The sequence below is a fragment of the Anas acuta genome, chromosome 1, assembly GCF_963932015.1.
Source record: "Anas acuta chromosome 1, bAnaAcu1.1, whole genome shotgun sequence".
In the NCBI taxonomy this organism is placed as follows: domain Eukaryota; kingdom Metazoa; phylum Chordata; class Aves; order Anseriformes; family Anatidae; genus Anas; species Anas acuta.
This window is the reverse complement of record NC_088979.1, coordinates 108227394-108249239: the sequence shown is the minus strand read 5'-3', so window position 1 is coordinate 108249239 and position 21846 is coordinate 108227394. Positions and strand designations below refer to the sequence as shown.

The window sequence follows — 21846 nt, the reverse complement described above, 5'->3', positions numbered from 1 at the left end:
TTGTTGTTGTTTTTCACTAAGTTGCATTCAGTAGCAGGTGCATTAGTTTTTGAATAGCTCAAATTTTCTGCAGCTGAGGGCAGCACATTCTCTAACCTCTTGTACCCATTCTCTTCCCCATGAAGCACTCCATCTCACAAGATGGTGCAATGCCACCTCAGTATACAAGATGGATGACACCCATAGCAAATTTTTCACACCAGTAGGAAGATTTTCCTCCTGTTTTATTTTCTGGTAGTATGGCACAGGTACAGCAGCAATTGATTTCTTTGTTCCTATCCGATAACTAGTGGGGATGATGTGAGATGAATTGTATCAGTAGATCTCTGGTGAGCTGAATATTGGGTACTCCAAACAAAGAGATGCAATTTTGACATTATTGCTTATAGAATTATATTGTAGCATTACAGTCATAGGACATCTTTCTATTAAAAAAAAAAAAAATCACCTTTATAAATGTAAGAAAAGAATACAAGATTGTTACATGTGTCTATGCATTATTTCAATAGCTAGAAAGCTCTTGTGTTCCATTTGCAGTACAAAAAAATAAGGACTAAAGCAGAAATTTATGGTTTATAATAATATTTGTGTACTTAGGTATTTTTGCTGTATATCATGTATTCAACATCAACCACAACAGAGGAAAGATTATCGGGGCCCCAAGCTATTAATCAGTGTAATTATTACTCCATCTTGATGCAGTAATTTGTGAGGGAGCGAAACTTCCTCTGATGTAAACAAATGGCAGAGAGACTGTGAGACTGAGCTTAATGCTCTGATGGGAAAAATGCAATTTGCAGAGGAAAACTAATCTGAGGTTGAGCTTTACAAGAGAAGACAGAGTTAATATGGGCTTTGGGTCTGGGACTGAGAGACACGGTTAGTGCAGTCAAAAGGGAAGCAACAGGCTGCCTTGTGAGACATTCAGCATCTAAAGAGATTGTGCCCATCCTGGCACAGAGGTAGAGAGGGAGGAAGACAAGCCAAATTATTCAATGCACTCAATGGAGAGCTGCTGTTTACCAAGTCAGTGCCCGCATGTAAAGTGCAGCACTTCTCTGATCGCTTCAATTTAGGCATCACAACAAATAATAGGAGGCCAGCAATGCTGCTAGGGATTAGCTTATTGCCATGGCATCCTCTAAAGAATGGTTATGGGGTCTGGACCTTTCTCAGATCCCTAATCTCAGAGCCTGTAAAACTCTGAAATCAGCAGAAGACTCCACACAGCTCTGAGGTGAGCTGAAAGTCAGCCTCAGAGACCTCTACAGAAAGACCATCCTGAAGACACCACAGGCACACAAGTTTCATAACAGTCGGCAGTGAAAGCTGAAGTGTAGTAAGGACAGTAACACTTTTTAGAAAGCTTTAGAGTGACATTTTCCTTTTAATTTTTGACAGGTTATACGCAAACCAATGTTGGGGAAGCGCTGGCTGCTGTACATGGCTCTGAATTCAGCCAAACTACAATTTGCCGGTTTGAAAACTTGCAGCTGAGTTTCAAGAATGCGTGCAAACTGAAATCAATACTGTCTAAGTGGCTGGAGGAAGCAGAGCAAGTGGGAGGTAGAGAGCTGAAATCCTCTGAATATTGACTGCAATTAGACCATGATATTATAAATACTTTGAAGGACTAATATGCATCTTCTGTAAATAAAGGTTTTTGTTTTACCAGCTTAAAATACTAAGATGTGCTGATGGCATGTAATGAATTTTAGTATCTTTTTTTTTGGGTGAGCAAGAAGGGGCAAACTGAAAGGCATAGAAGGTACAGAACAGCAGAAACATCATTTTGCCTTCTGGAAGTCATTTCCTTCAGTCCCACTGTACTGAGCTAGTCCCACTACTGTAGCATCGGTCAGAGTCATTACCACTTCTTTAGGATCTGCTGGACACTGCGTGCAGCACTGAACTGGCATTCTTCACTAGCAGAAGACTCTTCCTTCCAGTCTCTGGCATGCAGGATGTGGCCATGGGATAAAGAATTTGAGTTCAATCAGCTAAGGCAGTCCTCTTTGAATCACTGAAGAAGAATAGCAATACATAGAGGTTTTTGATGTGATATTTTTGCTGCCACCTTTTTGCTGCTTGAGGGTTCCCTTCCATTTGCCCTGTTAATTTCCACTTGTAGAAAGAATTCTGAGGTTCACTGGGCTAAGCTGACTTTAGAACAGGTTGGTCGATTCAAAGGAAATGGGTTGTTTTAAGGAAGCACCTTTTCAACAGGATGAATGGCAGTGATGTGAAGCAGTATGCCTGGAGGTGATTGAAAGCCAGGACTTACCACTGTGTGGCACTCACCTACCATAGGAAGAAAGAGATGATCGTAATACTACTTTTTGCATTTGCCATTATATTCAACAGTAGGAAACATTGTTAAGGAGCTGATTCTGCCACACAGTTCATTTTCCTTTGAACCAAATGGAACCAAAACCTCTTAATGTGGTCAGCACATCATAAAGATCACTTCTAAGGGGTTTATGGCGGGTAGCAGCTTCTGACTGTGTGAGCATTGGTGCAGGCTTGAACTGCAGGGTAAGATCATGCCTGCAGATAGTGGCCTCTGAAAAAAATGGGAGACTTGTCCACCAGAAGGTGGAGCAGATGAATAAATGGGATAAGTGCCAGGGCCTTATTTCTGAAGAAAGAGGGTGAGGTAGCTGAAAAGTACGGAGGTAGACTGCATCTCTCCAGGCAGTACCCAGCAGGCAAGGAGGAAGAAGGTATGTAAAAGGCAGGGGCTGATGTATGGTTCCTCGGGTACGCTGGCAGAGAAGCAGAGCCAGTGCTACTTGCATCTTTACCATTGGACACAACGTTTTTGCTTATAAACATTTATAACTGTAGTTAAAATAATGACAAAAGATCTTAAAGAAAGAAGTGTAACTGTGCATGGTGCCCTTCTTGTAGTGCTGCCAGCAACAGTATTTGTTACACTTTCATCTGTCTTCAAACAAAAGGATGTTTTCTTTCTAGAGATGATTGTTCTCAGTTTCCATTCCCCGTATAAGTTAACTGCTGTTTTGTTTTTAATACAGCTTTATACAATGAAAAAGTTGGAGTGAATGAGCGGAAGAGGAAGCGCAGAACCACCATAAGGTAATACATATTTATGGGGTTACATGTTAGAAAACCCTTTGGATAAGATGCTTTTTTTTTTTTTTGGGGGGGGTGGGGAAGGGGAGGAGAGGAGGGAGTGGGGCTGAAATCGAGATTTTTTTTTTTCCTACTAATGAATAGTTAATAAAAGAGAAATTATTTGAAAACATTCTAGTGAAAAACAACTGCATATCCCTCCAAGCCCCCAATTTTCCCCAAATGTACTAAATTTCCCAATTAAAGACTTTTGTTTTCAAAATATGACAACATACTTCAGTATGAAAGAAAAATAAATTATTACAATTCTGCCCCAATCTTATAATCTTTATATAGTAAAATAGCAGAGCACTCTTGTTTTCATTTATAGGAAGTTCTACATTATACCAAATGAAATTGCATTATTTTTCCACAGAATTGTGGTCTAGGAAGTATGAGGATATCTTTTGCAGGTCTCTCTCCCTATTTTTTTTTTTTTTTTTTCATCTTGGGGAACCAAAATTTACTATCAGTCTAGCCTCAAATCCATAAAGAAATAAAGTAGGCTGGTAAAAACATGTTATATAAACAATTACTAAATAGATAAAGCCAATAACATGATGAAAGCAATGGTATAGGGTATGTTCTTCTCCTTTAGATAAACCAAACTCTTATTGTTGATGAAGAAAATTCCCTCAGGGGGCCTCCAAGGAACTGTAGTACTCTTCCACAGAAAGGGAATTTGGCTGCCTTTGGGCACAAACCTGGCGCTGTTAGGCCTTACCTCTTAGGGTACTGCACCTGTTCTTTGAACAGGGATCATATCCTATGTGCAATGTCATCTCCCAGAGAGGTAGGCTGCTCCATGGCCCTGCAATCTCAGAGTCCCACAGTGACAACTCATATCTTCTCCTCTCCCATTCAACTTGGGCTTTCCTTTTTGAATCATATTGCCTTTGATATAAGAAATAAAATGAAAATGCGATTTCATTGACTTTTAAAGTATTCCTCTAAGGGGATGCTTCTCAGCTAGAAGTGAATTGGGGATAGGAAATGCTTCATTGCTCATTTGCTAATCACAGCACCTCAAAAGGGATGAAATTTTACTCTTGGGATGCCAATTTCTTCTCCCAGCTTCTCTCCAAGCGAGTAAGGTCTTCAGGGACAGTGCCATGCCCTTACACAGTTTGTGAATTACTGACTGAGAGCAGTGAGTTGAGAGCATCTCTGTTCTAGGCAATTTCCCCTGGCAAGAGGAACCCCCTGAAGACCATTCCTCTAATGTTGTGGGTTTTGCTGTTGTTGCTTTTTAACAACTGCTGAGGAAATCAGTCTTCACATTAAGCTTATTATAATTCTTCCTGCTTTTATATCAAATCTCATCTCATTGAGACCATCAATTCTGGCAAGTTTTCAAGGGCACGGATAATTGAGGGGAAGTTCATATCCAATATAGTAAGAAAATATTAATTACTTCTTTGAAGGAATGTAGGACCTCAGTTTGAAGACCTCAAACTAATCAGGGAGAGGGACTTATTTGAACTGTAGCTTTACTCTTAGCAATTCTTAATTGATGTTTGAAGTCAAACTAGAGGTAAAACAGAAGTCCCACTAAATACATTAGGTTAGTTATACCCTGGGCAAAAGCTCCTTAATTTGAATTTGTGGAAGCTATTTTATTTTCTATTTTCATCAGGAAAACTAAAAAACTCTAGTCAAAAACAATTAACTATACATCTCTGTGTGCAGAACATTATGCTATTAATAGGTAGGCTTGGTAATGCTACTGAAATTTTCAAAATATGCCTATAAATAAAAGACCAACAGCATATTACAGATGAAATAACTGGAACTCCAGCAGCTATTTTGTACATTTGTATAATGGAAATACCCGTATCTCATCTCCAGAATAAAGCATGAAGTGCCCTCTTGTGTCCAAAGAAATTACAGCTACTGCTGAAGCTAGCTTTGGGTGCACCCTGTTGCTCACAGGCAAGCATGTTACAGATACTCTTAAATTTTTGAGAATACGTTAACACAAATAGGAAGTGAATTAAGGAAAGATAGTACTCTTAGCTTACTTTTTTATTCAACTGCTAGACTTTGTCACTGCTGACTGTGAAGAATAGGTTAAGACTGTATTATTTTTAGAAAATGCAACAAAAGAGACTGCTGTAATCTCTGATTTCTAAAAGTAATATTGTGTCTGCTCCATAACAAGGTGAGATATAGAACTTGACACAGCACGTCCCAGATGATAACTGATGAAGCTCTTCCACTTTTTAAAGGTGAATGATATGACACAACCAGGTGACCCCAGCAATGTGCATTTGCTGTGGCTGGGACAGAATGGGTGGTCAAGTTTGTTCTCATTCCCAGGGTCTCATTCATGTCTAGTTAGTAGCTGTTCTAGATGTTCTAGAGAACATCAAGGAGCACAAATATTTCATGATTACCACTAAAATTGTACTGAACGTGATGGTATTTTTGTCTTTAAATGACTTTGTGCTGAAATTCTGCATTCCTTTTTCCTAACCCCTAATTTCATGCATTCTGCATGTTATGATGTCCACATCAACAACATACTACAGCAGTAAGTTCTATGGGTTTTTATTTACTCAGCAAAAGAGGAAACAAGCCAAGTCATTGCCTTCAGTACTCTGACTCAACCATTCTAACTAGTGGCAAAAGCCTGAATGTGTCAGAAAAGTGTCTAAAGGTGAAATTTTGTCCCTTTATCCAGTATTGCTGCCAAAGAAGCCCTAGAGAGGCACTTTGGAGAACAAAGTAAACCTTCTTCTCAGGAAATTATGAGGATGGCTGAGGGGCTCAATCTTGAGAAAGAAGTTGTGAGAGTTTGGTTTTGCAACAGAAGACAAAGGGAAAAAAGAGTGAAGACAAGTTTGCATCAGAACGCATTTAGTTCTATTATCAAGGAGCATCACGAGTGCCGGTAAATCTTTTTAATGCATAGTTGTGGATTTCTGTTTTGCCTTTTGTAAATATTTCAAGTAATTTGTTGTTTAAAATATATATATGTATATATAAATCAGTAAATCACTTGATTCCCTTACAAACTAGCCAGCTTCAGCTGCAATGTAGTGTGGAAGATCTGATTTTAAGGTAAAAGTTCAGGAACAAATTGAATGTTACAGCATATATTTAAAGACTGGGAGGCCTCTGCTTAACTGCAAGGAACCTGTTATGCATTTGTGTAACTGGAAATGCTTTACAAGTTGCCCAGGTAGATGCAGTTTCCCTGTACCGTGCCTTCCTTGCATCTGTGCTACATTTAATGATTAACAGAGAGCACCGTGTAGGTAACCTAGGCATGAGGAAACAAATCCTTTGTGTTACACATGAAGAAAGGTTACAAAGCTTGGTATCAGCCACTGTTGTTTTGAAATAATTTTGCCTCTGTACATTGATGTAATTGCTATACCCTTCACCCCATGGTAATTAGCTTAATGAGCTAAATCTGCGAGACTGTGAGCCATTAGGCACATGCGGGGTCCTGTCTCCAGCAGCAAACACTGAGTTCACTAAATTGAACGTGAAAAATAAGTTAGAACCTCGAGGAAGAGGAAAAGGTGAATAAGTGACCTTAAACTTGTGGTGGTGGTGATGTCGACTATCTAGTTATGGCCGAAGATAAAAAATACCCACAGGATCTTGTGGGACTGCCACTAGTTGTGAGCAAGCCAGGAAGGCAGGCAGAGGAGCGCTGGGTGAGGACAGAAGAGCTGCCTTTCCAAAACTGGCTGAAACCCAGGTACCAACTCACAGAAGCTGCATACCCCTGACTGAACCATTTCAGGTAACTTCCTTGTGTCTGTTCAGAGTGGAGATATGAAAGATGTGCCATAACTGTGGTCTTTATTCATGGTACAATAAGCTTACCAGTACTGACGTGTCCACATAGCCCCTAACACTTAATGTACCACTTAACTGCCTTAAGCAGACACCAACTATAAACGACCTTTTTCTTTATGCTAATTATCAAACGTATTTCTTGCTATTTGATAGGGTGCCTTAAAGTTTGATTTGGATAGGTTTAGCTATAAAAATTGGGAAACAATTTACCTTACCTTATGACTTTGTGGCTTGAGGGAAAAACTAGAGGATTACCTTTTTTTATTATTATTATTATTTTTATTTATTTATTTTTATTACTTTGGGCTTTCTCTGCATTGTATTTTTTTTTTTTTCTGATTAAATCTTTTGTGGACATTCTTGCATCAGAGAGAATATATTAAGCTGAAAAGCAACTTTTTTTTTGTTTTTTTCTCTGAAATAAGTATCCACACAAAGCATTTATTGCACTGTACATTCCTACTCTCTTACACTCCACTAATTGAAAACAATCCTTCGTCCTCCCCTAGCCTAGGGAAATAATCACAGGGAGAAAAAAAAAATAAAGGAAGAAAAAAACTTTACTAACATAAAACAAACAACCAAAGACAAAAAAAAAAAAAAGAACAAAAACCAACCAAACAAACAAAAATACAAAAAAAAAAAAAAAAAGCCAGAGCTTCACCTATCAGAAAGCCAGACACTAAGAAACTAAATTAAGGAGTTTAGTGCTCACCAGGGATAGATTATCAAGCCATCTCATCAGCCCTGCTCATTGTTATTAAATAGTCCATTACCATATATGTATTTTACTCTTTTCCCAGGACTGAAATTAAGTGAGTACGTGCAAGTAGTAATGGCCAGATAAATTTTATTTTTCCATAAAACAGACCTGATGATTTAGAAAATGTCTAGATAATAGGCCCACAGAAAGCAAAGGGGTTTAATGTTCAAGATCACTTAAAAGCAGTGTGTACAAGTTGTGTTCTCATACTGCTGTATATTAAATGGTCTCTTATTACAGTGACCATAAGCATATTCAGCTATGGAAATTAGGCCTCTGGATTAAGAAAATATATTTTTATGGGTGAATTGCACTGCTATAACCCCTTAATTTAGAAGTAGCCTCTAGTCTAATAATTCAAATGGGAGAAATTATGTTATGTTCTCTCTTCAGATAATCCTCATCACTAGCATAGCTCACCCACAACAGCAAAGACTGAGCCTTAGTCTTTATCAGCCACGTGTAGGTCATTAGCTTTCCAAAAGGATGAAAGATAAATGCATTTGAGAAGACTGGCACTCAGTGAAGGTGGTGGCATGCATCTGTGTACCTTTGACCTTATGTAACCTAGTGTTATGTATGTTGAAACTACAGACAAATATGAATTTTATTTATATTGTTAAGTTATTTTGTTGATTATAAAAAACTTCATAAAAATGATATAAGCCTGTATGTTCCCCTCCTTCCCAAATAAAGTATTCCTATATATTTGGTATTCCACATAATGGTTTGTAGTTTTTTAGCTGTGTATTGTGCTGATGCACTTGTTTGTTTTAGCATGCTGTAAGTTAATTCAAGAACAGACTTACCATAAAAGTGTGATTTCTAGTTTTCCATAAAGTCTCACAAGTGAAGACTAATTGCAGAAGCATAGCAAAATAAAATGAAAGGTGACATGCAATGACATTTTCTTGCAAAAGAATGACAAGAAGACTAAATGGAAGAAGCAGCCACCATCTAACAACATCTATCTGTTTCCATGGAAATACTAACAAATTAGAGTAGAATTGTTTAAAAAAAAAGAAAGGATGAAATCAATTTAATGTGCTGCAGCTGCAGCTTTTAGACTTAGAGAAAGTAGCAATTCAGTGTTTTCTCTAGGAACAACTTACTCACTGGATAATTGCCATCATCACTCTTGACTGGGAGAAAAAAAAACACTAGATAAGACTTCTGAGGGTTAGCTTTACAAGCCTGCAAGTAAGTTTAGGTGGCTGGTTGACAAGCATGGGCTGCACTATTTTTCTTTTCTTTTTTTTTTTTTTGCTCTTACTTTTCCTATGGTAACTTTAGGTAGCATTAAAACTAGAACAGAGAGAAAACAAGGCAGTACACTAATATGTAAATATGTGGTTCACCTGTCTCCTAAGTGCTACGTACTCTGTCACTCTCGTCTGAAGGATACAACAGGCCTAGAAAGAGTCCCTGTACAGGAAAAACTGATGACCAAAGGTAAGTGGAATAACTAATTAAGCTAGGACTCTCTCTTCTAGATATGTGTGCATTTACAGGGGTCTATTGAATTATGAGCTGTTCCAAAAGGGTGGATGGAGACAGGTTATTCACCATCCTTTGTAATGTAAGAACTGAGAATCAATGTGTTAAACTAGAAGAAAACTGAAGGCATTAAAAAAAAAAAAAGTGATGGTTCTTAATGTTGTGGGGACTACATGTATATTGTGGAAATTCTCTACCACAAAGTGTGGGTGCTAGTAGTTTATTTACATGGCCAAGTTCACAGAAGAGAAAGCCAGTCAAAGCTGTCATATACAGTGAAACTATGCATGGCTCTAGGAGTACCTAGAAGCTAAGAGATATTAAAAAAAGAGGCTAAGAGATATTAAGGGTCATCTGTGTTTATCTTATTCTCATGTTTTCTTGGGCACTGCCTGCAGGCACTAGTGGAGTAGGATTCTGGGTGAGATGGAGTTTGGTCTGGCTCAGAACAGACATTTTTACATGCATCAAGCAATCATGGTGTTCTTCTTGGATAGATTTTCAGTTGCTGTTAAAGTGTCAGCAAAGATAAAGGAGTTTGAGGACTTTTAATTGTTGTTGTTTTTTAGTCCACTAAGAATAATTTAAAAGGAATGTGTTTCCTTGTAATGTGGTTATAGAGAGCTACAAAATACTTACCTATACTTGAGACAAATAAAAGCAAGCCTGCAAACTTACAACACTTCTCAATCTGCTGCTGAAAGATAGCAGAAAGACAGAGTAGGGCTGCAGAATTTAAGATAAGTCTTTCCAGAAACACTGGATAGATCTTATCAGTGATTCTACATGAGCAGTCTTACTGACATCAAATAGTAATGCCTTTATTCTTCTTCTTCAAAGACCCTACAAGAGCTCATCACAGAATTAAGCCTAATGTTAACAGGAAGTATAAAATACACACTTAGGAAGGACACTAGCCTTGATGTTCAACCAAAATACAATCAGTAATGTTTTATACCTAAATAATTTCACTTTATAGTTTCTTCTTCAATGCCTAGGAGTAGTCAATCCTTCTCAAGTGAAAAGAATTGCAAACTTAATCAAAAGCTATGCTTAATGTTGAGTCAAAGGCCTACAGGCAACTTCAGCAAATATTATGGTCCTTTATAGCTTGGGTCAAAAGCCAGCTTATATTTAGGAAATGGATCTATTAGGGGGAAAAAAAAGTCACATTATAATAATTAAAATTAAAATAATTAAAATTCCAGGTTGGTCAAATGTTCTGAACTTAGCTTCTGCCTTTGTGGCTTTAAGCTTGGATTTTAATGCTGAAAGGCAAGGAAAGGAGATATACTGAGTAAGGGAGCAGAACTGATACAGCATCAAAGTAACTCTTGTAGCTGTACAGCCTGAAGAACAGAACTGTTTCAAACTCCCCACAACCAAAAGTAGCAATGGTATCAGAATTCTTATGGAAGCTAAGAGGTCATCAGCAAGACCGATAACAAATCTAATAGAAGATCTAATAGAAGTCCAAAGAAAGCCCACCAACAGATTGATGTGTAAGACTAACCTTACAGAGGACAGACTCGCTGTGGAGTAAAAAGCCTTTTATTAGATTTTTACAAAATAAATTGAGAAAAAAAATTTCACCTCGTATCAGAGATATATGCAATATATAAACTTACACATTCCTACCCACTACCTCACAGATCAATAGTATGTCCCTTACTTCCTCCAAAGAGAAAGAACACCTCAATTTCTATATCAAAAAACAGATGAAGGTTCACCTGTTTTTTCTTTCTCTGCTGATTTTAACCCTAAAGCAGATGATGTGACAACAGTAGATTCATAGAGATTATGGTTTCTTGCTACACTTTTCCTAGCAGCAAAGTCTTTTTATGAAATTTGTACCCCAAAGTTATTCTGGTTTTAATCTTAGGAGGTATTTTACTTTTTTCTTTACAAATCAGAATGATTTTGTTTCTGTTCAATGAACAGCCCCAGTAAATCAGCACAACTTAGGACAAATAATCTACATCAGAGTAAGAGCTGAGGAACTTTATACAATCTGGGAAGTCATAACTGTGAACTACATTCTCAGACTTTAGTCATCTGTTCAAAATGTCAACAGTTCTTATTTTGGTAGCCAAATGTATTCCACCTAAAGCCGGAATCATGTTGATGCAGCTCAGAGACCATAGAAAAGCCTTCATGGAACCAGAACACTTTCATTATAGTGTTTAGACAAGTAATTAGAATGTATCATCCAAAATTGTTCTTCTAACTAAAATTTAGATTTAGCTTATCAATGTGCTCAACTGCATCTTAGTAAACAATTCCATTATGCACAGTTATCTCCCATTATGAAATACTGTAAAATATATACAAATGTTTCGGGCAAATGTCCTTTTTGCAAGTGCGCAAGTAGCATTTCTGAACAAGTGCATTTCTAAACTTCACTGAGTCTTATCAAGTATACACGGAGCTCACACCATAGTGTTTTGTGGAAACTATCTTTGTTACAGTTTACTCTCCTTTCAAAGACTCATTTGGAAAAAAATCACAGGAATACAAGATTTATATACATAAAGGCACAGCAATTCTGTTGAAACTAGCTATGTTACAGTACAATTGAGTTCAATCAGTGCCTTTCATGCAACAAAGTTCACTAACATAAATCCTTTTCCAGTAAAATTAACTGCACAAGGACTGTATCCTTCCCCTTCAGTAAAAAGAACAATCAGCTATTTTTAATCAACTCAAAGTTACTACACAAACTTGAAAGAAATGCATAAACTGCTTTTTCTTTCTGCCTAAATGTTCTGGATGTCCAAGGTTATTTCTCTTAAAAAAAAAAAAAAAAAAAAAAAGTTTTCAACTAAGAGCAAAGGTGAAGTTTCATTTGTGCCAAAATGTCAGAGTAAATTTTTTTCTATAGCAACAGTTTTATAAAAAGGATATATATTATACAGGTGCTGTCCTAGGAGACACCACCACCACAGCAGCCACAGAATTGCCAATTCTAAAGATAGAAAAGGAACTGAGATAGAAGAAAACTTTGAATTCAGCAGAGGTCAGATTCAGATCAGGTATAAATTTATCATTAGAACTACATCCCTATTCAATCCAATGCTCAATAAGATGGCATGCACTGGTTGCAAGTACTTCATGCTATCAATTGATTCAAAGTATTCTCCCCTTCTCCCTTCCTAGTACCAACTTCAAGTTGTCATTTCTGAAGCTTCAGAGTTTTCCTAGGCATCAGTTGCATTGAAAGAGTATTTGCACTTTTTACATCTGTCTGCAGCTGTCTGAAGGTAGACTATTGACATCAAGCTAATCAACTCCCAATGCTTTGAGCTGCCGTTCGATCTCTTCATCTGATATGGTAGAAGCTTTTGATGTTGATGCAGACGGTAAGCCTCTGGCAGCTGATGGAGCTTTGGCCATCTAGAAGGAGAGAGAAATTTTATTTAGTCAAAAGAATAAATTACATGACAACCTGACTTCCAGAACAGGACTTTAAAATAAAGGATGTTAGAATAAACTCTTTTTTGGGGAAAAAAAAAAGGAATGAAGGGTAAGAAATATGTGAGCTGAGTAAAACCATCCATACCTTTCCAGAGATTTCAATTCCGATCTCATCAAGCACCTGGTTAACAATATCCTGGCTCTCTTCCTCTTCATCAGAAGCATCAAAGATATCGTCCAGAGTATCATTAACTTCAAAGAAAAAAACAAAAGCAACATATTGCATTATGCAAAGATGAGATTACAAAAATAACCTAGTGTCATCTTTCAACTCTCCCACAATGCAATAATAACAACACTGGATAAGATATCAGCAGAAAGCACCTATATATTGGAGAGGTTTTCTTACCTCTGCTGTGCAAAGCCTGTGAGTACAACTACAGGGTAAGGCATGTCTGCTTTTATAAAAATGTCAGGTTTCTCAAGTAATAGTTTAGTTGCTCTATTTCCCTCCACTAGATTTTAACATTTCTCTGAAATATCATCTACAGTTCCATTAGAAAAGCCCTTCCTTCTTCAAAACAAATTGCAAAATTGTTACTGACCTATTTTCTGAATTGCAACAATACAATTCTGAGCAGTAGAGATGTTGACATCCTGCTCAACAATCCTGTTTTGAGTCCATGCTACCTACTAGGGCCAACACAGTGGCAGGGGTTAGGATAGGATGCAGGCTGTGCTTGCAACACTGGGAAGTTCTGTACTATTTAGTTGGCAGTGGATTGACACTGAAAGAAACTCCTTTTCCACATCACACCACAGAAGTAAGTTTGTGGCTTAAAATCAAAAAGGAGACAAACATATTCCATACCACCACGTATATAAAGCTGAGATGATCAATAATCTCTGTTAAACTCAACATTTTAAAATGTCCAGTCCCAGAACAAAAGGCACATACAGATCAGATATGGAAAGGGCATTTTTTCACGTTCCCCTATTAGTTATACCAACAAGGTTTTGAAGTGGTCTCAAACCCTGTTCCTAGACTGGTTCTACCCCTTCAAGAATACTATGGCATGCTGCTAGCTGTTCCCAGAACTTACTCATTTCTTCAGTCATTTCCATCTTCATATTTTCCTTCTGGAAATTCTGCATAGTTTGTAGTGTCTTCTGTGGATCCATTTTCTTATTAACTGCTTGCATTGTCTAATAAAATTGAAAAAAAACATCAATTATACAGTGAAACATTAATACTGGCCAATACATGCAATAAGAAGGAATAAGACTTCTCTAATAAAAAATACCCTTCAGTCCAAGTTTCACTTTCCTAGTCTTTTTATGTCCCAAAAGAACTATAGATACACAGAAGATCAATAGTGCAGTCTGTACTCAGTAAGAAATACTGTAGTCTGCTAAACTACTACACCCCTTCTCCTAGCTAGCTGTGCATTAGGAAAAATCTGCCTGATCTTAATGAAAAGAATGGGAAAACATTTCCTTAAGCGCAGGCTATACATTTTACAGAGGTAAATGGCTGCAGGTTTTTTACTCAGTATGGAACATTTATTTCAACCACCACTAGAGGACAGACCTTACATTGAAATTGTTTCTCTATGTCACTTCTTCATGGAAAGAATTTACTTTTACCTGAAAAGTGAATATTAAAACGCTCAGGAAGTATGCAGCTTATGGTAAACCTTTGCACTGGGTTGACAACTTTGTGTGATGGCATAATGAACTTCACCTGTTTTACTATAAGTATGCAGCATTGCCTTTGCAGCTTTGCAGCTTTCTTCCTTTCTAAGAAGCAAGATACTACATCTCATTAGATGTCTAAATATAAATATAGAAGTGAGCAGTTTAAATGGAAAGTCTAGCTATATTTAAGAAGATAAAAGAGTTGACTTGATAGCAACGCTTTTGATTAACCTATACAGCTACTGCTGGCTTCATACAAGCACTTCTGCCTTCATTTCTGATTTTGTTTAAAATGGTAATGTACTATGCTTCACATGTTATATGAACTTCAAAGGTTATGTTCATATTCATATTATATGAATTGAAAAATTTGTTATGGACTTTGAGGGTGTTTGTTAGAATTTTTCAACTCCAGTTATAGATGATTATCAAAAATATTTGCACTAAATTAAAATATTTATGCAATTTCAGCAAATATAGGTCAGATGCATGATTAAACAGTAAATAGATGAATATAAAAATATTTGCACTAAACTGAAATAACAGTTATGTATCTTCAGCAAATATAGGTCAGATGCATGATTAAAGTCCAGTGAGTAGTCATCTATGTCCAGAATTTGTGCTATATATGCTAAAAAGTATTTGCATAATATTTTGAAAGCTTCACATTCCGTGTATTTGTCTTGCATGTTAAGGCAACTGATTGCATTCACTGACGGTTATGAGACTGAGAACAATTTATGAGCTTCAAAATGAACTACTAAATACTTTCTTTTTCAACCTTCCTGTGTGGATGAAGCAAAGCTGTTCACTTTAAAAGTGACCAAAATAATTTAATACCTTCTTCTGATAATGTTACATAAATTTGTCCATAGAAGCATCTGCTGTGTTTCAAAACCCATCGCTTTTCTAGATGCTGCTTAGAATAGTTTTTTAAATATTTTAACTGACTACATCTTAATAATTACCTTAGTGATACCTTGGTTTTGAGAAACTTAATCCAAGATATCTTATGGATAAAGAGCAAGTCAACAATGTAATAATTAAAAAGCAAGATCAAATTATTCATATGTAAGACTTGTATAGGAATATTGAGTAAACTGTTTAACTTGATTGGCTGCGTAGTGGGTTAGTCCTGGTAAATAGAAAGCTTGTTGCAGAGCTACAACTTTGTCTCACTAAGAGGTTGATATCTGCCAAAATAATGCTTCTAAATACCTTTTTCAGAAAGCCGTAATTACTTTCTATATTACGTGGCACTGTTGTGTGTTTTTTTTTAAGGTTTAACTGCCACATAACTGGATTTATCTTGGACTCTATAAAAGTAGTATTTGTCTACAATTATGTGTGCTAATTCTATTTCCTGCACCTTGAGCTGAACAATCCTGATTACCAAAAGAAAGCTTCCTATTTATCAGTTTGTAGAAATTGGAAAAAGTTCAAGACTAAGATAACTGAGATTTTTCAGGGCCTTTTATGAACCAAGATTTGTGAGAAAACTTAATGTAATACTGGATCCTTAGCGCATGGAGAGTGAGAATGACAGGGAATTCCAGATTAAATTTCTGCAGAAATGTAAGATCTGAAGTAATAACCTACTCGTCACATAAACTACACAGCTACTGTGACACACTGCCTTGATTTCTATTTGAAGTGTGCCCCACTTTTTCCCAATAAAAACTGCTTGCAACGTGACATACAAGCAACATACTATAATGGCATGGTTTGTTTGTTGATTTTTTTTAATCTATTAACAAAGTTCTTCCACAGGTATAGAGTTGAATTTTATCATGTAAACATTTGACAGATGTCTAGCCCAAGAAAATATGCTTAGTTAGACACTAACTGGCAGAATTGACTATTCAAAAAAACGATAATATGAATCAAATTACACTTCCCTATTATATCCTCAATACTGGTCACGTTATTAAGCAATACACTTTATTTAATTGCTTTCCTTCAATTGCTGTAAGCAAAATAACACAAGTTAACTTTTTGCAAGCATATACTGTATTTTAATGTAAAAGAATGTCTTGTAGCACCTTACTTTTGCTGTAGTTGACATAGCTCCTGCCATCTTCATCTGAGAGTTCATAACCTTTGTTTGAGTTGACATAGAAGTGACTTTAGAGCTAACAGCGTATGTTCGATTTTTCTGCTTGCGCAATTGTACAAGCTGTTTTGCTAGCACCTTACAGGCTTCCTTGTTACCAGTCTTAGCCATCTTCTTTATTTCCAGTTCCTATTAAAAAAAATAATAATTTCTACTGAATTTTCATTCAAAGATTCTACTGTATATTCAAACCTTAACTTGAATAAAATTCCAGAAGTTAACTATCCTCTTGACTTTTTTTCAGGACATCAAAAGTTACATAAATAGCATTACTTGCTTTTCTTCCAAGGTTACTTAGTAGAGTAAGTGCAATGCTGTTCAGCTTTGACAGAGGAAGAAAAAAACAAACAAACAAAAAAAAAAACAGAACTGAATTATAGCACAGTAGCACACAGTTTCCCCAAAAGGCCTCACATCAACTTTTGCATAACGTCCTATTAATTTATATATGAACATTCAATTCCATATCTGATCATGGAGTAACACTTCAAAAAAAGTGAAGAAATTATTATGCCAACCAGTTGTTAGTGCAATTTCTAATCTTCTTTACTTTCTTCACTAGTAAGCCATATTGTGAATAGAAGAAATGGCAAGTTCATATGCTCTGCTAAACGTTTTTTCAACTTAAAGAGAATCTCAAGTGGCTTCATGGCAGATAGGCAACAATCATAGGCTCTGTTTGCTGACACCACGTACCTGGACTTAGCTTAGCGCATAATAAAAGCGGTACACTTTGTCCATCTGGCAGTGCATGTTGTAGACAGCAATGACTTACAAGAAACAAACCTATTTATCAATCCAGGGAGAATTATTTAGCCCAGAGGTACCAAGGAAAAGTTTGTCAAAAAAATCTTTGCTAACAGAGTTATTTAAAACTATGCCTTTTGATTTGTGACTCGGTAATGTAAACTTTCGAAATGTTTTTCCTTTAGCCTTTTTAAAGAGAGTTTGCTATAGTAACTGAGTTCTTTTTATGATGCCAGTGATACATTTTTATTTTTACCATTAAGCAAAAGTAACCTTTAAGACCAGCACTGTAACTCTTCAGGAGAATACACCTGCTATGAGAACAAAGATGCTTTAGTTTATGTACACTGGTGGTCCAGAAAAATGCACTTTAAGTGGATATGTAGCACTGAAAAAGTAAACACTGGTCACTAGAATATGCAAAACAGTCATAATTAAAGGCAAATGTAAACTGACCCATTGTGTTAGGTTAACCACTAGGAAAGATCATGGTTAAGCTTACTACAGAGATGGCACCAGCACAAGATGTTCTCCAAAAGTCTGTAATTTCTGGAGGGCTGTGTCATAAATATTATTTTTAACCCAATAAAGTACAGATCAGCAAGTAAGGAACATAAGACTGTTCAAATATTAGTGTCCAGAAATATATACAAAGATGTCCTCTTCGTAGGTAGCTCGTGGAGACCACAAAAACAGAATTCTGTAGCAAGCTCAGACTTTTCTAGTTTGCACACTAGTTTTAATGGCAAGCATTTGATTTTCTCACTGAGATCAATACCTAAGTAGCATATATAACTTGATTTTAAAAGTGAAATACAAACCAACAGCAACTATTGCTATATTACTGCAGACAACCCAGATGCAGAAATCAAACCCTATATATTGATTGTTTTATTCGTAACAAAGAAGAATTTGGATAGCAAGCTGCAATACACTATTTACTTTTGAGATTTTGGGGGTTAGCTTATCCAAGTCAGTTATGTTCTTCTGGAAAAAAAAAAAAATCAAAATTCATATAGTTATATGAGGTTACAGAACTGAAATAGAACTGTCTGTACAATATTAGGTATTCAGAATAGTATCTCGTAGTTCAGGGGAAAAATACTTTCTGCGGAAAGAACATAACAAAATGTTCTGGGATTGACTGACAAGCCCTTGGTCCTTTTTCACCTGATCTAACTCAGAAAAATTAATATTTATTGTCCATTGACTCTCTCATACAAACGGTGTATTTTTAACTTTTTTGAAGACCTGATTCACTTTTCCTTTCTTCTCCTTAGAAATTCAGTATTTCTGAAACAATTTAATGTCGCAAATAATCAGAACTTCAACATAAGTATTCATGAAAATCAAGGTATTTTAGATAGTAAATTGTTTTCCAACAAAATTTTAATAACTGAGAAGTCAAAAATTCAATTTTTCAGTGTTCAGTTGTTATGTACTGAGTAGTGTCTTCAGCACTTTGCAGATTTTTTTGTTATATTGGGAAGGTGTTTGTCTTTAAAGAGTAAAATAAAATTCCCTGTTGTACTTACCAGTTGCTTTTCCTGTTTTTCAAGTGCTGCTCTATCTCTGGTTATAGTCCTCTGTGTACCTCTTAACTCTCGATTTTGCTCCTTTATTATATCTGGAAAGAAAATACAGATAGAAAAAGGTTTTCAGTATTATATAAACATCTCATTTGCTGAGTGTTCTGCAGACACAGTTTCTTCTCATTCAGAACGAACAGCCAGAAATCAAAAGAACTGCTGGTATCTCAAATACCTAACTTTGTATTTTGCCCATATTTAATGTATGCAACACAATTATGTTTCAACAGAATAGGCCATATGCAGTAACAAAAAGGCTATTTTACCTAGCATATTTATTTGCACCACAGGAAGAGCCTTAGCCCCATGGCATGGGTTAGATACGCACACTTTTTCGCAAGTTTCAAGAATATCTCAGAATTAACATTGTCACTGTAAGCTCAGACCTTTTCAGACCCAACTGCAAGGAGGTCAGCTGAAGAAACCTAATATATGAGAGCTCAGAGAAGTTGGAGTTCTTAGGTCCGTGAAAACAGCGAAGTTACTTTGCAATGTGAATCTTAGAATCTTGCTCTTCTCTGTCCTCATTCTGGTTTAATGGAGGTTATTTTTCTTCATAAATGTGCATCTACATCTATACAGCTCAACTTCAAATTAGACTATGAAGCAATAATTTACAAACTTCTTCAATTAATAGAATCCTAAGAATATTTAGGTACAAAAGTGGAGGCCTTTACAGCAAATTTAAGTTTTCTGACAGCTGACAAAGCATACAGAAACTTGAATGCTATCACATGAAGTATATCATCTTTCATAAATGTTTTGTCCACTCTGCTATTTAAAAGTTTTTTCCTGGTAACATCCACTTACTAAAAGTAAGTATTACTTTTAATATAGGTGTCAGTCATACTGGTTGCAATTAACTTTTGTTAGAATTTACAGTGAGTGCTTAGGTGTGATTCACCTGGGCAAAGGTAGAGAGGTCTGCATGTGACTCAGCATCCTCTGACCTTTATAGAGGAAACAACACTGTTAGGAAGATTCATTTGTTCCTACTGCATGCATCTACTATTAGATGCATAAACTTTGGATGAAAGGTTAACAGGAGTGTACTGTCACGTAAATTTTGTGTCTAACCCATGGAAGGAACATCATAGTGGGATTCTGCCATCGTACTAAAAGAGTCTGAGGCACGTGAAAAATCAATGCAAACAGGCACAGTTACTAACAGAAACGATGGCATGAAGGATAAATTGTTGATACACAACCACCCTTTTCAGTTGTTAAGGCCTGCAACTATTTTTCTAGAAACAAAGAGGCATTCAGATTCTGTTTCCTCACATTAAGAGATACTGTAAAACATCCATGGCTGAAATAACTTCAAACTTAACAGGTTCAAATTAAAAACAAACAAACAAACAAACAAACAAAAAACCTTCAGTACTATTTTGAAGATGCATTACCCCCTCACAACAACCATTTTCAAGCAAATAAACGCATATTTGACAAACGAACTCTGTAAGGAGACTTCTTTTTATCGTGCTAGCTACCCCTGTTCCCAGAAATACATAAAAATCATCTTTGGGAAATGCAGATTTTTCAATGGACATTCACGAAAAGCTGAAGGATGATACAGAACATAACATTATGTTCTTCACATGAGCAAAGCATCATTGAGAATTATTCTGAAAAAAAAAATGCTACAGGCAAGTAATTTTGAAGGTAGACAATCGTATATTACTTGCACAGCTGCACTTGTGAAAATGAAAGAAAAAGCTTAATAGCTACATACAAGACTGTCTTCTCTAACTGAAGTAACTATTAAAAAAATCCCCTTAGCGCAGAAAACTTGAGAAGAAGGAACTTCAAGACAATAAGAAACTCAGAATATAATTGTCAGGAGACAATAAGGGCTAGCACATTGCTTATTTCTGTGTTTTGTTTTGTTCTTTTTTTTCTTCCCTCTCTCTGATCTCACATCATGGCTTAAGCTAAAGATAGCAATAAACCAACTAGAACAGTTGCCTTCGATTACCTTCAATCCCTTTCATTTATTTTTGCAAGTGAGGCACAAGATGTGCACTCTGAACAAGAACCCAAGCCCTAGCTCTGCTCCAGCAGCAAGAAGATGACGGGGTATTTCTGTGGCAGCCCTCTGCCGACGGCCATCCCCCTGTGGCACCTGCTCTTGCACAGCGGGGCAAGGAGGACGCGCCTCCATTCCTGAGAACTGGTTGGACCAGAGATGCCCTGACCTGGCTGCCGTCACCATCACCCGCCTTGGCCATGGGAGCACAGTCATCTCCTCCTTCTCCCCCCTCGCAGGTTGTGCGCCAGAAATGGGAAGGAACAAGTGGGAACTACGTACTCATCCCCGGTGAACAACAATTGGCTGACGCGCAGCGTCATTTTTGGTGAGCACTTCTCAAGCCAAGCCTCACATGATTTGACAGAGGACACCCAACGCACCACACAGCCAGTTTTGGGGCTCTCGCCAATGCCTGGCCTCTGCCCCAGGTGTTGCATGAGGCAACAATACCTCCTTGGGGGGCTGCCTGGCGTGCCCTGGACTTACTCGGGAGGTAAGCGATCCTTCCTGGCTTCGCTTTCCAGAAGGTGACTCCCACACACAGACCTGTCAACAGCCCAGCCACGCCAACAACGAGACCAACTTGTCCCAAGACCCTTGCCCCCCGTCTCCTCCCTGACCCCACAAGCACTCAGCCGCCTCCCCGTTTGCTCCAGCAAGCTCCCCGCAGGCATTTTTGGCTCCCCCCGGGGCAGCGACATGCGTGTGTCCCCCCTTTACCTCCCGACACCCCCAGACGGGATGCGGGGCCCTGTGCTCGGCGAGCCCCCGAGCTCCAGCTCCGCCGGGACTCGGGGCCCGAGGCCGCCCTGCTCGGTCCCAGCTCCCCCGTGCCCAGGGCCCCTACAAGGGCCGGGGACAGCCGCCCCCTCACCGTCCACGGTCTTCTTCTTGAAAAGCGAGGCCATGGCCTCCGCGGGCTCCGTCAGCCTCCTCCTGCTGCGGTGACCAGGAAGCGGCCGGGCCCCGCAAGCTCACCCAGCTCCGCCTCACCGCCGGCGAGGGGCGGGACAGGGACGGGGACGGGGACGGGCCGCGGATCTTCCAC

At 37.7% G+C, this 21846-nt stretch overlaps 2 protein-coding genes across 8 annotated transcripts in view; one reads left to right on the top strand and one right to left on the bottom strand.

Moving 5' to 3' along the window:
• The window catches only part of POU1F1 (POU class 1 homeobox 1), a 181022-nt gene extending 172603 nt beyond the window's left edge, over positions 1-8419 (top strand). For all 7 annotated transcript variants that reach the window (XM_068691512.1, XM_068691518.1, XM_068691503.1 and 4 more), the window contains 3 exons: positions 1402-1566; positions 3039-3099; positions 5819-8419. In XM_068691512.1, the coding sequence (XP_068547613.1) occupies positions 1402-1566; positions 3039-3099; positions 5819-6032 (440 nt within the window). In that variant the 3' untranslated portion in view covers positions 6033-8419. The remainder of the gene's footprint in view (positions 1-1401; positions 1567-3038; positions 3100-5818) is intronic.
• Positions 8420-10743: 2324 nt separating this feature from the next.
• On the bottom strand, positions 10744-21828 carry CHMP2B (charged multivesicular body protein 2B). Its single transcript, XM_068691416.1, has 6 exons — positions 21673-21828; positions 18716-18807; positions 16368-16562; positions 13726-13828; positions 12768-12874; positions 10744-12601 (listed from the first exon to the last, which is right to left on the bottom strand). Exons 1-6 carry the CDS (start codon positions 21704-21706, stop codon positions 12488-12490), a joined length of 645 nt encoding a protein of 214 aa, XP_068547517.1. The 5' UTR covers positions 21707-21828; the 3' UTR covers positions 10744-12487.
• Between the last annotated feature and the right edge of the window lie 18 nt (positions 21829-21846).